At 38.3% G+C, this 14,668-nt stretch overlaps 2 protein-coding genes across 2 annotated transcripts; both read right to left on the bottom strand.

The window, feature by feature from the left end:
• Positions 1-2,474: 2,474 nt before the first annotated feature.
• LOC149689132 (cytochrome P450 4C1-like) lies at positions 2,475-5,501 on the bottom strand. The gene is made up of 8 exons (XM_089870458.1): positions 5,418-5,501; positions 5,246-5,333; positions 4,198-4,267; positions 3,146-3,269; positions 2,927-3,082; positions 2,689-2,862; positions 2,538-2,604; positions 2,475-2,491 (listed from the first exon to the last, which is right to left on the bottom strand). Exons 1-8 carry the CDS (start codon positions 5,499-5,501, stop codon positions 2,475-2,477), a joined length of 780 nt encoding a protein of 259 aa, XP_089726584.1.
• Positions 5,502-8,457: 2,956 nt separating this feature from the next.
• On the bottom strand, positions 8,458-14,315 carry LOC149689131 (protein THEM6-like). The gene is made up of 3 exons (XM_089869583.1): positions 14,046-14,315; positions 13,754-13,965; positions 8,458-13,048 (listed from the first exon to the last, which is right to left on the bottom strand). The coding sequence occupies exons 1-3, from the start codon at positions 14,179-14,181 to the stop codon at positions 12,797-12,799; spliced, it is 600 nt and encodes a 199-aa protein (XP_089725709.1). The 5' UTR covers positions 14,182-14,315; the 3' UTR covers positions 8,458-12,796.
• Between the last annotated feature and the right edge of the window lie 353 nt (positions 14,316-14,668).

Genomic DNA, 14,668 nt, shown 5'->3' with positions numbered 1-14,668 from the left:
ATAAATGAATTTGCATTTCTTACAGGATTGTAAAACAATATATCAGGCCCATTTCTGCTCTGATAAGTCAATATTTTACCTAGGCTTAAGAGATTTATTGGCAATACAACACATAGAATACTTATCTTTCCAAACCATTTTCAAAGCACATAATTAAATACAAATATAAAATTTTGTATTTTGTCTTAAATTATTCCTAACTGAAATTGGACAATTTCGTAAGGAAACTTCAAATCAATGCCTGCCATTTTTGTTGCATTGCTAGTTTGCTACTCGACATTGTCTCCATCTGTAATAAACGGACGTCAAATCTTGAAAGATAAAAGTTTGATTATGCTGTACCCATAGTACCCTAGTTTTAGTTTGGCATAAGCTTTACGTGCCACCTGGTTATAGCAAATAGAACATTTATTTACACGTGACATCCCATGTAAAATATTTTCTAAGAGAGGTTGCTGCACTCAATGATGCCCAAGCAACATCTACGGTTGGCGCCAACTATTCTACTCCAGAATCAAACTTCCCTCTTCCAAATTCAAACGCCTTGAAGTTGAATGTCCATTTTCTAAACCTCTTTTACAGAGGTTGAAAACTACATCCACTTCCTATTGCCAGAAATTTGGAACTTGGCTAAATAAGTGGTGGCCCTTCTTTTGCTTTTTGTTACTTCCGCCATCTGACGGTGAATTTCGAAAACTATCATAAACTCGAAGATTTCTTAAGTATTTAACAAAAATATTAATTTGAATTTAACATGGTTTCAACATGGTTCTCCTCCAATGTTAAGCGAGCGTTCCACCACAGAGCTTTTACAAATATTACCACTTTGTGCAAGTATCACATGCTTTTATTTATAACATTAAAGGGCTCTCTAAAGTCATTCAATCCCACCTAAAAAAATATTGCTTCATCACTTTTTATAACATAAGATAAATAGGAAGTTCCTTAACCTGGTAGCATGAACAACGGTTATTATATTATACAGGGTGTTTCTGAAAAGTCCATCACAAATTAAGGGGCGTGTTTATGGGACCAAACTGAGCGGAAAGTACCAAAGAACATGGGGTGTACAACATTTTGTTACGGAGATATGGCCTTCCAAACATTCGGCCCTAAAACAAGGAAATATCCAAAAATGAGGAGTAACACTTAAGACCGACTAACCAGCTTGTTTAAAATTACTAGACAATTTCAATAGCCTTTAATCGAACAATTGATTTCTACCTTTACTAATCAGAAGCGTATAAATGAGTAGAAGTATGCCTACGGTGGTAATGTAAAATTAATCCCAAGTGACATGATGTTTCAAGATCTTCCCAGCACCAAGTAAAATGGTTCTGATTGAAGGGACTTTTATTAGCACAGCGTAAACAACGTTATTTTCAGGAATTAGTCCAAATGTCCACGGGCGGCATTACAAAAACGAGGCAGTCTTTCGAATGATACTTGGACATGTTGGAAGATCCCTGGCTTGTTCCTGTTATCTCAAACCGTAAAAAGCTACGCAAATCTTCATCATCACGGACAACACTCTTGTACGTTAGGTATGACCTTGAGAAAACCTAAAAGGACATCTCGAATGTATTTGAAAAACCCATCTCCAATTAAGGGGCGTGTTGTTTGTTTCCAACAGAGTAAACTCGCCCAGAGAACAATTACAATGCAGAGCCACGTTTCGGCGTTAATGGCCCACAAAGGTGGTCCCAAACAAAAGAACAAACTTTAATTTGTTTCGTTCAGTAAGTATTTCATGTGTCATAGATAAAACGCCATGATTAATGCACAAAGAAAATGTTATTGACAAGTTTTCGGACCGCGATGCTGAAATGTGGTGGTGCACCATCGTGCATGAACCACATTCTGTTTATTAAACCTAAGGGTACGTCTTCGAGTAGTTCTGGTAAATCGTCCCGTAAGAACTACAAGTAAGCCACACCGTTTAACCTGGGCTTTAGGAAATATGGCCCAATTAAATTGTCACCCACAATACTACACCACACGTTTAATTTTACATTACCACCGTAGGCATACTTCTACTCATTTATACGCTTCTGATTAGTAAAGGTAGAAATCAATTGTTCGATTAAAGGCTATTGAAATTGTCTAGTAATTTTAAACAAGCTGGTTAGTCGGTCTTAAGTGTTACTCCTCATTTTTGGATATTTCCTTGTTTTAGGGGCGAATGTTTGGAAGGCCATATCTCCGTAACAAAATGTTGTACACCCCATGTTCTTTGGTACTTTCCGCTCAGTTTGGTCCCATAAACACGCCCCTTAATTTGTGATGGACTTTTCAGAAACACCCTGTATTTTAGAACTACCAATTTCTTACTTTAGAGATTTTAACAGTGACTGTTGAATATTAACAAACACCCTGTATACATACAACCAAAAGCGTATAGAAAACCATTCTTCTTCTTCTCATTTTACATGTAAACCAAAGCCAAAGCCTAGGATAAGGTACTGACCTTCACTTTATGGTTTTCTATACGCTTTTGATACAACATAGTAATTACCAATAATAAGCAGAAAACGAACCTATTTGTAAATCTTCAGTGAGCTGGCGACCAATAATTGGAGCTGGAGGACACAGCCTTAGCGATTCCTGCACATATACATGTTTTGTTTTACTTAAATATAAAAAATGTTTAGAATTTAATTTGTGTCTAGGCTTTTAATCAAGATGAACCTTAATGACTCTTTCGAGATAGGTCAAGTGTTTAAGGTCATTGTATTCAATGTCTCTTTCGATGTCCGTTCCACAGACGGAAGTCACCTCTTGGTAGACCTTTTCTTGAATCTCCGGGTAAAGGCCGAGCAAATACAGGGTAATTGTTGTAGCAACAGAGGTGCTGTCGAAACCCTGCGAAATTCCTATGGTATAACCATAACCTTATTTCGTTCAAAGCGCACTTGTTGTTTATTACCCCTCCAATTATAGTAACGGCTTCGTCTCGAAATTGTTTATCACTCATCAATTCTGGTTTTTTCTCGAGCATTTGTAGCATGATATCCATAAAGTTAACATTTCGAACGTTATAGTCGGGCTCTTTCATATTCGCCTTCTTTCTCGTCAACTCCGTCTGCGAATGAATTGGTGTTTTTTTTTTCACAATGTGTCCGAGTTTCCTAAAGTGTCTGCTTACATGGAACGTCTCGTCGAATAATTTAACTGCATTTACTGTTTCTTTTCCCTTAGCTGTAATTTTGAACATATTGTCCGATTGCAACCATGGTCGAACTGAACGGTAACTGAAGGTTTCTTCGCATCTAATATCAATGATTATTTTTTGTTAATTATTAAGCACTCATTTATTTTGGTTGAGACTTGAAGTATCAATATATTATTTAGATTATTTGATTTATTTTTAGAAAACATTTTCGATAGCCCAACATTTCTACCATCGTTTATCTTCACAAAACATTTAAAAACAAGATGGCCCAAGGGCTAGGCCTTAATAGTAGCCACAACGTTATCTACTTCATTAGCACATAAATAAAAAGAAAAGAAATCTAAAGACCAAAAGACACAAATACAGAAGTATCCGACCCCAAAAATACAGAAGTATCCGATCCCACCAGTAAATTGGGCCCTCCCTCATTCCCGATCCTTTAGAGATAAATTAAAGGAAGAAAACTCGCTTTTTCTGAAAAGCCGTCATGATTCAGTGGTAAAGTGCCTTACTGCTAAAACCAAGAAAAATTTTAATTAAAATAAAATTTCTAACCCAGCTAGTTCCACCTATGGGTGGGTTGATATACAATAGAGTTTCTTTTAAAGCATAGCACGGGTCCTGTGGATCCCCTACAAGCGGACTTTCCTCCTGAGCTCCGGGTTTGGCTTGGCAAAGGCTAGTGGGCGGGATTTATACATGCACGCATAAATCCCGCTCACAAATACCTCTAGCTTTGCCAAGCCAAAACTGGAGTTCGTAAGGAAAGTCAACTTGTAGTGGATCCACAGGAGCCACGCTATGCTTTAAGCTAAAATCTAACGATAACGAAAGCGAAAACTCCGGCCACAACTAATACCACTACTACTACTACTACTACGGATCGGGTCAAACTAAGAGCCTCATCGTATACTACGATGTGGCTAAAAATGAAAGAGTTGAAGTACAAAATATCTCACTGTTGAGGGTTATGTTTCTGACATGCTCTGTTATTTGGAAGCTGGAAAGATTTTCCGTAATTTTACCTTCGAATAGCTTTGAAAAGGACATCTTTGGCAATATTTTCATTTTCATATTCGTAGTCAAAAACTGCGTCTATAATTAGAAAACCAAATTCAGGTGTAATTCAATTTAGGCTTTACAGACGTTTAACACTAATATTTTGAGGACTTTTTCGCAAAATTCTGCGGAACATTTTTTACCGAATTCCGTGTAATTTTGAGCAGTGAACACCAGCCACAATCCAAGAGTAAAGAAACAAACCTAAACTAAACTAAACTAAAGCCGCTGCTGGGATATTGCGCTTTTTGCTTTAGTTATCAATAACGTAAGTTCATAAGATATATTCCTTAATTTTTCCAATGGTTAGTAAGAGCTTGTCATGAAGTGACTTTGGTGAAACGTCAAACATTCTCGTAAAACGACGCCTGGTAAGGCGCTGTCTAAGGCTTTGTATAGACTGAATATAATGAAGATGGACCGCGAAAAAATGGAGCGTATAGTCTATTCTAGCGTCGTTGTCAAACTAGCCCTTAGTAGGACTCAAGCATACAGGGTGTTTTTGAAAGGTCCATCAAAAATTAAGGAGCGTGTTCATTGGACCAAACTGAGTAAAACGTATCAAAGAACATGGGGTCTACAACATTTAGTTTCGGAGATATGCCCCCCCCCCAAACATTTGCCCCAAAAACGAGAAAATATCCCAAAATGTGGAGTAAGGGTTTTAGCCATTACCCAACTTGTTTCGAAGTCATAGACAATTTCAATAGCCTTGAATTTGAGAAACACTACTGTAACTTTAGATAGCAGAAGGGTATTAAATGGGTAGAAGTACGCGTACGGCGTTAATGTAAAGCTAATACCAAGTGTCATAGTGTTTTAAGATTTCTCAGCACCCAGTAAAATGGTTGCGATTGAAGATTGAGTTCCCAATGTAAATGTATATTTTTTTAGTTCTTAATTCTTAATCTGTAACAAATAACTACTACAAGAATTGTTCAAAGTGTTCACCACCCGCGTTAAGGCAAACTTGAACACGCCTTACAAACGATTCCCTAACACGATGCAAAATGCCTGGAGTATCGCGAATAGTTTGACAGGCATTAAAGATTCGTCGACGAAGCTCTTCCACATCAGGTACTTCACTCTGATAAACTATGTCCTATAAGTGGCCCCAAAGGAAGAAATCGCACGGGTTAAGGTCGGGTGATCGAGCAGGCCATTCCACGGGTCCACCTCGACCTACCCACCGAAAAGGGAACGTCGCGTTAAGGTGAGCCCTGACAGCGAGACTGAAATGTGGTGGTGCACCGTCATGCATGAACCACATTCTGCGTACTAAACCTAAGGGCACGTCGTCAAGTAATTCCGGTAAAACGTCTTGTACGAATTGTAGGTACGCCTCACCGTTTAACCTGGGTTGTAGAAAATATGGTACTTGCTCCTGGTTCGTCCTCGAAAATAGGAAGGACTTTGCCTTCTATGGCCTCTGGGACTTCTTGCGCTCTAGGTTGAGGTCCAGCCGGTGGGATTCATCATTCCTGTCTTAAACGTCTGTCCACAGCCTCTAACGTCAGTCGGTTTGGTAAGCGTCTTTGCGGAAATCTTTCCTGATAGAAACGTACAGCTGCCACAGCATTCCCCTCGGCTAGTCCATACAGAAACGTACAGCTGCCACAGCATTCCCCTCGGCTAGTCCATACATAAGATGCATATCCGCATATTCGGCATTTGTGAAGACTTTCATTGTTATCAGAGGTCAGGGCTTGTACTTGGTTTTTATTAAAATCGTTTTGCTAGTGGTGTCTGCCTCAGGTCAACGTCCCGATAAAGCGCTTTTTTATTTCAAACAAAGTGCAAGCCATGTTTTTTAAGGAAGGAATAACAAAGTTGCATGAAGATACGTTTTTACGAAAGGAATAAAAGACGGTTCTAATACATGTACTGGTATTATTGCCTTCACATTTCAACTAAGCGACGTCGTATAATAATGAATGTCTTTACAAATGCCGAACATGCGGATATGCACCTAATGTATGGACTAGCCGAGGGGAATGCTGCGACAGCTGTACGTTTTTATGAGGAAAGATTTCCGCAAAGACGCTTATCAAACCGACTGACGTTCGAGGCTGTGGACAGACGAATCCACCCGGCTGGAAGTCCCAGAGGCCGTAGAAGACGAAGTCCTTAACTATTTTCGAGGACGAACCAGAAGCAAGTACCCGCCAGGTGGGTAAGCGATTAGGCGTTGGTCACGTGCTCGTGTGGAAAATCCTCAAAAGTCACCAGTTTCATCCTTACCATTTTCAAAAGGTTCAAGGTTTGAATCCCGCGGACTACCCACGACGCACGGCGTTTTGCCAGTGGTTTCTGCCTCAGATAAACACCATTGATTTCCCGCGTAGTCTGTTAGTCACAGACGAAGCTAACTTTTCGCGAGATGGTATTATTAACCGGCTTAATAAGCATCAATAGTCCCAAAGAAACCGTCACGCAACGTTCGTTAAATTTCGCCAAGTACAATTTAGTTTAAACGTGTGGTGCGGTATTGTAGGTGACAATTTAATTGGACCTTATTTTCTACAGCCCAGGTTAAACGGTGAGGCGTACCTACAATTCTTACAAGACGTTTTACCGGAATTACTTGAGGACGTGCCCTTAGGTTTGGTGCGCAGAATGTGGTTCATGCATGACGGTGCACCACAACATTTCAGTCTCGCTGTCCGAGCTCACCTTAACGCGACGTTCCCTTTTCGGTGGATAGGTCGAGGTGGACCCGTGGAATGGCCTGCTCGATCACCCGACCTTAACCCGTGCGATTTCTTCCTTTGGGGCCACTTGAAGGACATACTTTATCAGAGTGAAGTACCTGATGTGGACGAGCTTCGTCGACGAATCGTTAATGCCTGTCAAACTATTCGCGATACTCCAGGCATTTTGCAACGTGTTAGGGAATCGTTTGTAAGGCGTGTTCAAGTTTGCCTTAACGCGGGTGGTGAAAACTTTGAACAATTGTTGTAGTAGTTATTTGTTACAGATTAAGAACTAATAAAAAATACATTTACATAACACTAACGTAATGAACAAACCATTTTACTGGGTGCTGAGAAATCTTAAAACACTATGACACTTGGTATTAGCTTTACATTACCGCCGTACGCGTACTTCTACCCATTTAATACCCTTCTGCTATCTAAAGTTACAGTAGTGTTTCTCAAATTCAAGGCTATTGAAATTGACTATGACTTCAAAACAAGTTGGGTAATGGCAATACCCTTACTCCGATTTTGGGATATTTTCTCGTTTTCGGGGCAAATGTTTGGGGGACCATATCTCTGAAACTAAATGTTGTAGACCCCACGTTCTTTGATACATTTCACTCAGTTTGGTCCAATAAACACGCTCCTTAATTTGTGATGGACCTTTCAAAAACACCCTGTATATTATTTTTTCGTTTATAATCACATCAATTATTTGGAGATCTTCAACGATTTAGTTAAAACATTTAACTATAACGTTATCGGTTTCAGAATGGGTCTAAAAATTTTAAATAAGTTACTGCAAAAGGGCAAATACCGCTTTGGGGAAGTATTAAAGGTATGTACAATGCGTTATTTACGGGCGTCATAGTGGGGTGGCGTAGCGGTTAGCGCTTTCGCCTCGCAGCAAGAGGATCCCGGGTTCGATCCCGGACTGTGGCACCGGGTGAAAAATCTGGGAACAAATCCTTCTGCGTAGAGTTTGCAAGTTCTCTCCCCGCTTGTTAAAAAGGAGTTTTCCTCCGCGGTCTAACCCGGTTTCTCCTTTCCATCAAAACTTGCAGAGGTTAACGGTAATAGTTAGTATAGGGCGCTGTAGGTTAGCTGTGGCATAGGGGCTTGCCACCACCCCTCTATGCAATGTAAAGCGACCCACCTGTAAATAAGCCACAGGCTTAGTGTGGAAATCCCTTCGTAGACAAAGCCTAGATTATTATTATTATTATTACCATATTTTGGAGTAGTAATATTACAATTTTCTGAAGTAATCATTGGGCTATGTGACTATGTCACATTGAACGACTAGGAGGATAGATTCAATAGGAATCCCGATGCCCATTTCCAATTCACCGATAAAGCTACAAAATTCACGCATTCCAAGTAGAGCTCTATTTAATGGAAGATAGGCTCCACCCCCACATAATCACATTGTACATATCTTTAAAGACTTTCGTACTACCTTCCTAAACTGGTTCTTGCACCTCCCCAGGCTCCCAACCACACCACTTGCAACAACTCCATTATAGGTAGTTCTTCTAATTTTTTAATGTGATTATTCCTAACATGTGGCGTTATAAACTCGTATTTGATTTTGAATGAAATTTACATAGCTTCAACAGACAGAGCTATACATTATTTTTTTATTACTATTATTATTTTGCAGGAAAAAATTATGATAATAATTTTAAAGGTAAAAATTTAAATAGAATAAATAAAATAAAACCTCTCTTAATATTCAAAATGCCAAACAATCTAATATTATATTTCTTTCATAGGATTCAGATATTATATTAAATACTTGACAAATTTGGCCACAAACTAAAATTTCTTTTTACTATCGCGTAACAACTTTAACAAAAAATAAATAAATGTTAACATTGGAAATATCCGTAATAATACTATCGAGTGACTGAAAAATCATAAGCAGATGTTTCTGATAAGTCCGCCATAAATTAAAATGTGTGTTCTTTAGATCAGACTGAGTGGAAAGTCCCGAAAACATGGGGTCTACAACGTTTAGATAAAAAGATATGACAGGGTTCGTACGAAATTTTTACATATAAAATCCCTGACTTTTCCAGGTTATCCCTGACAAAATTTTAGCAATATCCCTGACCACTTTAAGGTCCACTTCATCACACCTGTCTCATATTTAGCATTGCTCGAAGCAGGGTTTGATATACCAAACGAAATCCCTGACATATCCCTGACTTTTAAGGAAAAACTTTTAAATCCCTGACTTTTACCCCTATTTTTCATATCCCTGACTTATCCAGGTTTTCCAGGTTATCCAGGTTCTGTACGAACCCATAATGGGCTGCCAAATATTCGCCCGTAAAACAAGGAAATAATCACACAATTTTAGTAAGAGCTGTACTTGCGCTGGTAAAGTAACGCTAATTACTCCAAACCAATTATTGGAGGCCCATATTTGCGTAACTAAATGTTGTAGACCCATTTGGCACTTCACACTCAGTTTGACCCAAAGAACAGAACCCTTAATATATCACAGACATATCAGTAACACCCTTTGAAATTTCTCAATTAACAGAGGAAAACTGGAAGAAATTTTAAGATATATTAAGTAAATTGGTTTCAACTTCAACAAGTATAGTAAAATAAGTAGCAAATTGTTATGTCTTATGGCATTGGCAAAATTATTAAAAGATAAATCTAAACAATATTTTTAAACCCGAGTTACACTATAGGAACTGATATAATAAATACAATTACACTTGGAAGTATGAACGCAACATTACACAAAAAAAATAAATAAATAAATAAAGGTAAATTATACCATAAGTTTATAAGATATATTCCTATACTTCGTAATGGAATAGACAAACTGAGAGCTAAGTCGACAAAACGACGCGAGAATTGACTATACTCGATTTTCGCAGTTCATATTCCTATTTAGTCTGTACTAAGCCTTTGAAAGCGCCTCACCAGGTGTCGCTTTACGAGAATCTACGAAGTTTCATCTACATCACTTCATGACAAGCTCTTATTAACCAGTGACAAATTTATGGAACATATCTTATGAACTTATGATTATACTAAATTTGGTTACCCTAAAACCATAATCTTAAAAAAATTTACTTGTGCTTTTTTATTTCTTCCCTTTGCAGGAAAAATTAGTTGATTAAGATTTATTTAATATAATCTATATTACTATTATATTTGTTATATAATTTAATACAATCTCTTTAATATAGTGCTTGTTACTTAAAGGGATAGTTTCGTATTAGCCATCACATTTTTAAAATCACTTTAAAAGTCCATAGATCTTGCAAGCTGAAATTTTCATTGCTTTAAACAATTAAAATTTAAAAAGTCAATTATGCGCTTTGTTTACATGATCTTGTACTTAAGCCTTTTTTCTTGCTAAAAGTTGACTGTGACCAAGGTCGCGATTTGAGGGATCATGGAAAAATGGTGGAAAAACACTCAAAATGACCTATCTTGGTCAGCAGGGTTGCCACTGAATTTTCAGAACCAAATTCCCTGACTTTTCTAGGTTTTCCCTGACCTTTTTAGGCCGAAAGTGTAAATGTTTACAGCACGTTTTAAGTGCTTATATTTAAATAAACTCTCTACATTAAGTTTACCAATGTATTTGTTGCATCAAAATGATTAAGAAATATTTTAACTATAAATAACAGTCCAAGAGATTTTTTAGAGAGCGTTTACTTTACAAAAACAATTCTAGAGATTTTTAAGGATTGCTCTAGAGTTTTCTGTGTTAAGACAGGATGAGGAGAAAATTTCATTGCTCTTTCAATAAAGACTTATCTCCAGAAATTTTACCAACAAAAATCTAATTCCCTGACTTTACCGCCTATTTTTAAATTCCCTGACTTTACCGCCTATTTTTTAAATTCCCTGACTTTTCCAGGTTTTCTCTGACCCGTGGCAACCCTGGTCAGGGTCTGTTGCCTGAGTGTATTTTGAACAATCAGTATAAGACCTTTTGAGAAAGGGGCGCAAAATAGTAACCCACGTGACAAGAAGGAATCAATTTAACCTCCTTTTAACCCATTTAGTTAACGAATCATGGTCATTAAATTCAATTACCATTAAATATAAAAAACCTCTTTAGAAACAGTTAAAAATAGGTTAAAATTGTGCTATCAATTTTTACAGTTAATATTTAACCGCCTTATTGCCCCAGTAGCGCCACATATTGCAACCAGAAGTAACGTTGCAACATATTAGAATTAACAACTTAACTTCCCTCAAATTACACCATTAACATGTAATAGTAAAACCACACCTACAGCGCGCTGAGGTGGAAAAAGTTATCCTTCAATTTTAAATGCACCAGCCGGTGCTTGGTTAGTCTGTGATCAAAAAATCAGGGATACGGGGTCGCAATTTTTTTAATTGCGTAGGGGTTACTAGGAATTAATGTACATTGTTGTTAATTATGGGGTGAAAATCTCTAATATATAGTTAAAAACAAATTAATGTAATAGTGAGCTACACAAAGAAAAAACACAGGAGGTTAAATTTATATTGGGGGTCAGGTCTAAATTATTGCCAAAGCTGACGACTTTCAATACGGTCGCCAGATACGAGGTAAGAGATATGAATGTGTGACGTCACATCACTACAATATTACTAGTAGTTCTCTAAATCCTTGGCCCTTCAAGTACACCTGGACACAAATACTGTATTAGTTACAGTACAGTTGTACTACCTTCTGTTCCCAATGATTGAGTGACATAAATAATCAATTAGAATTTAAGCTAATAAGAATTTCAGCTTGACTAATGCATATAGACTAAATGGTATACGGACTAAATACCCCCAAGACAAAAGACCCCCGGTCATAATCCCCCCATTTTTAAAAACGTACAAAATCCCCCCTCTCTCAAGACAAAATCCCCCAGTCATTTTCCCCCCATCCAAGTTAAGAGTACAAAATCCCCCCTCTCTCAAGACAAAATCCCCCGGTCATTTTCCCCCCATCCAAGTTAAGAGTACAAAATCCCCCCACTATCAAGACAAAATCCCCCCCACTCTGTAGACAAAATCCCCCTACTCTCTAGTCAAAATCCCCCTACTCTCTAGTTAAAATCCCCCTACGCTCTAGACAAAATTCCCTGATCATAATCCCCGGTTAGGTTAGGTTAGCTTAGGTTAGGTTAGGTTTGGTTAGGTTAGGTTAGGTTAGGTTAGGTTAGGTTAGGTTAGGTTAGGTTAGGTTAGGTTAGGTTAGGTTGGGTTGGGTTGGGTTGGGTTCGGTTCGGTTCGTAATATTTTGGAAATATTGTAACAATGGTACGCCTTTTCCAAAATATTATTTTTTACATTTATTTTCTTCCGAAGAACACAGTTTGGGGGAATTTGTCCTGGGGCTGGGGGTATTTTGTCTTCGGCATCCATTCAGGGGGAAATTGTCCGGGGGATTTTGTCTCCTACCTGAGGGGATTATGTCCTTTTCTTCTCAAATGGGGGGATTATGTCCAGGGGGGATTATGTCCTACATTCAGACTAAATTGATGCCTTAAACAATTTTAAATTAAAAGAGTAAAATTGAGAAGTTTCACACAGAGCTATCCCTTCAATTTCCTTGTAAATAATTTTCACTAAAGAGGGTTTTCGTCATTTCAACAGCGTTACCAGACCATTGTTCAGCCAAGAAACTGGGCAGAAAAGACCTAGCAATTCAGTTTCAATCAGTACTTGACTAATGTGGCTCACAGAGGTCCTAACAACACTGCGCTAAAGTTAAAGCCCAGAGAAGGGATTTTCAATTCATCATTTCCTAGCTCTTACCCATTTAGTGAAAACCATCAATATAAAGACTAGGGTGATTAAATATATATTTTATAATTTTTGTTACTGACTAAGCTAGGAAGGATTATTCTTGTTTCCTAAGTTTCTCACTATTGAGTTGATTTGATTCCATCCAGCACCTTAAGTCTGGTTTGATTTCGGGTAGTTCTGGGATGTTATTATCCGTTAATATCTCCAGAATCTTTCTAACGGGAGCTTCTGGGGTTGCTCCTCCGGTAAACGTCACGCGGTTGAATGAAACGGCTCTAATAAAATTGTCATGAATGGTCTCCATGAATTGTTCCAAATACACATCACGATCGGTCCAGTAAATTATCTATAATTATATGAGATATACATCAATAACAACAACGGATAGATAATGCATGGTTAGGCTTGCCTAGTTTATGGTCCCTAAAATGCTGGCTAATCTTCAACAACCAACTTTACCTTGCCAAAGCCAGGAACCAATCAGAAATGGTTCATGATGGCGGAGCTAAAAGTAGCCTTTACTAAGCTTAGAAGGCCAGTTAACTCCACCCTTCGACTATGGGAGCATCTAGTGGAATTTGTTAAAACTAAACCACAGCAGAGACTTGATTCAATCAATTCTTATACTGGTGAAGACACCAAGGATGTACCCCTTGGAAAAGGTTACAGCCTAAATTTAATTCTTAAATTTTGCCAAATAGTCTATCAATGTACAATCTGCTGGTCACATGACCTGCGAGTAAATTATCTTTAGATATATTTAATATATGTGTCATTTTGCAGCCTGAGATATGTTTCAACCAACATTTTTTAATTAAAAGTAACTTAACAGCATATTTTTAAAACCATTATAGACTAGTGGCGATAGAGAGGGGTGTAGACTGTGTATCCCTCCCTCTGGGAGCGCTCTTGTAAGAGGCGATACTGTACGCTCCCAGTAGGCGGATGACACCGAGCTAAGAGATAGAAGGGTATGACGTTTGCATACATAGTACTGCCATTACTCTATTTATGTCAGGTCAGATGAGTAAAAGAAACAACATTAGCTCACCTTAGTCTTAATTCGGAAAACTTGAAATAAAGTAATACTGCGACGGTATCTTATCGACACTGCACTCATGACTCCACGGCATCCAGTTTGTTTAGCAGCTTTCCAAATGCCATTGGCTACGCCAAAAGCCGTTCTACCAAACTCAAACTCTCGCAAATAACGAGTATTATTCATGTGCCAGTAGAAATCCAAGTCAGTAGAAGTACATATTCCTAATCAATAGGTTCTAATTAAAATTTTTTGAATCCAAAGGCCTAATCTTTGTTATTATGAATAAAACAGTTCATATTACCATGGGAAGTGCCTTCTTCGAGTATATATTTTTTCTTCTTGTATCGAATTTTGGAGGATATTACTGTGTAAAATACTCTTACAAAATAATTAACTTCAAATAAGACATAGGATCCGATGATAAATGGCAACAGCATCGTTTCTTAATTCGTAGTTTTCTGTAGGGTTGATTTTGACAGCTAGGCTTAACTGACAATATTTTCTTCCGGGAAGAACGCCGGCTGTTGTTAATGGACCAATGGTAACCCGGTGCTGTAATGTAAATGTAAAGCAAGGCTGCAAGTGCCTGCAGCCATAGCCCACCTGATCACGCGCAACACGACGCAAGCTAGAAGCTTCTTGCGTTATAGCGCTACCAGCTTGCGTCCGTGCGCGTGGATCGAGTGGGCTATGCTTCAAACCTTGTAAAGTTATTTAACACAAATCTTGATCTTGCGCTCGTAGAGCCAGTCTTGCTAGCGCTACTGAAGCCCGTTCAGAGTATGTGTCCGAATCTTAGCTTTAACGGGTGCATGTCTGCATGATCGAGTAGGCTACAAATCTGTAAACCCAATCAGGGCTGTACATAGTCATGACGGAGAGAGGGATGGAGCAGAAACCTCCATGCCTCTAACGTTGCCGTCT

Source organism: Phalangium opilio, unplaced genomic scaffold (assembly GCF_054372755.1).
Source record: "Phalangium opilio isolate 3A_F unplaced genomic scaffold, DU_Popi_V2 ptg000031l_1, whole genome shotgun sequence".
Lineage (NCBI taxonomy): Eukaryota > Metazoa > Arthropoda > Arachnida > Opiliones > Phalangiidae > Phalangium > Phalangium opilio.
This window is presented reverse-complemented; position numbering and strand designations above follow the sequence as displayed.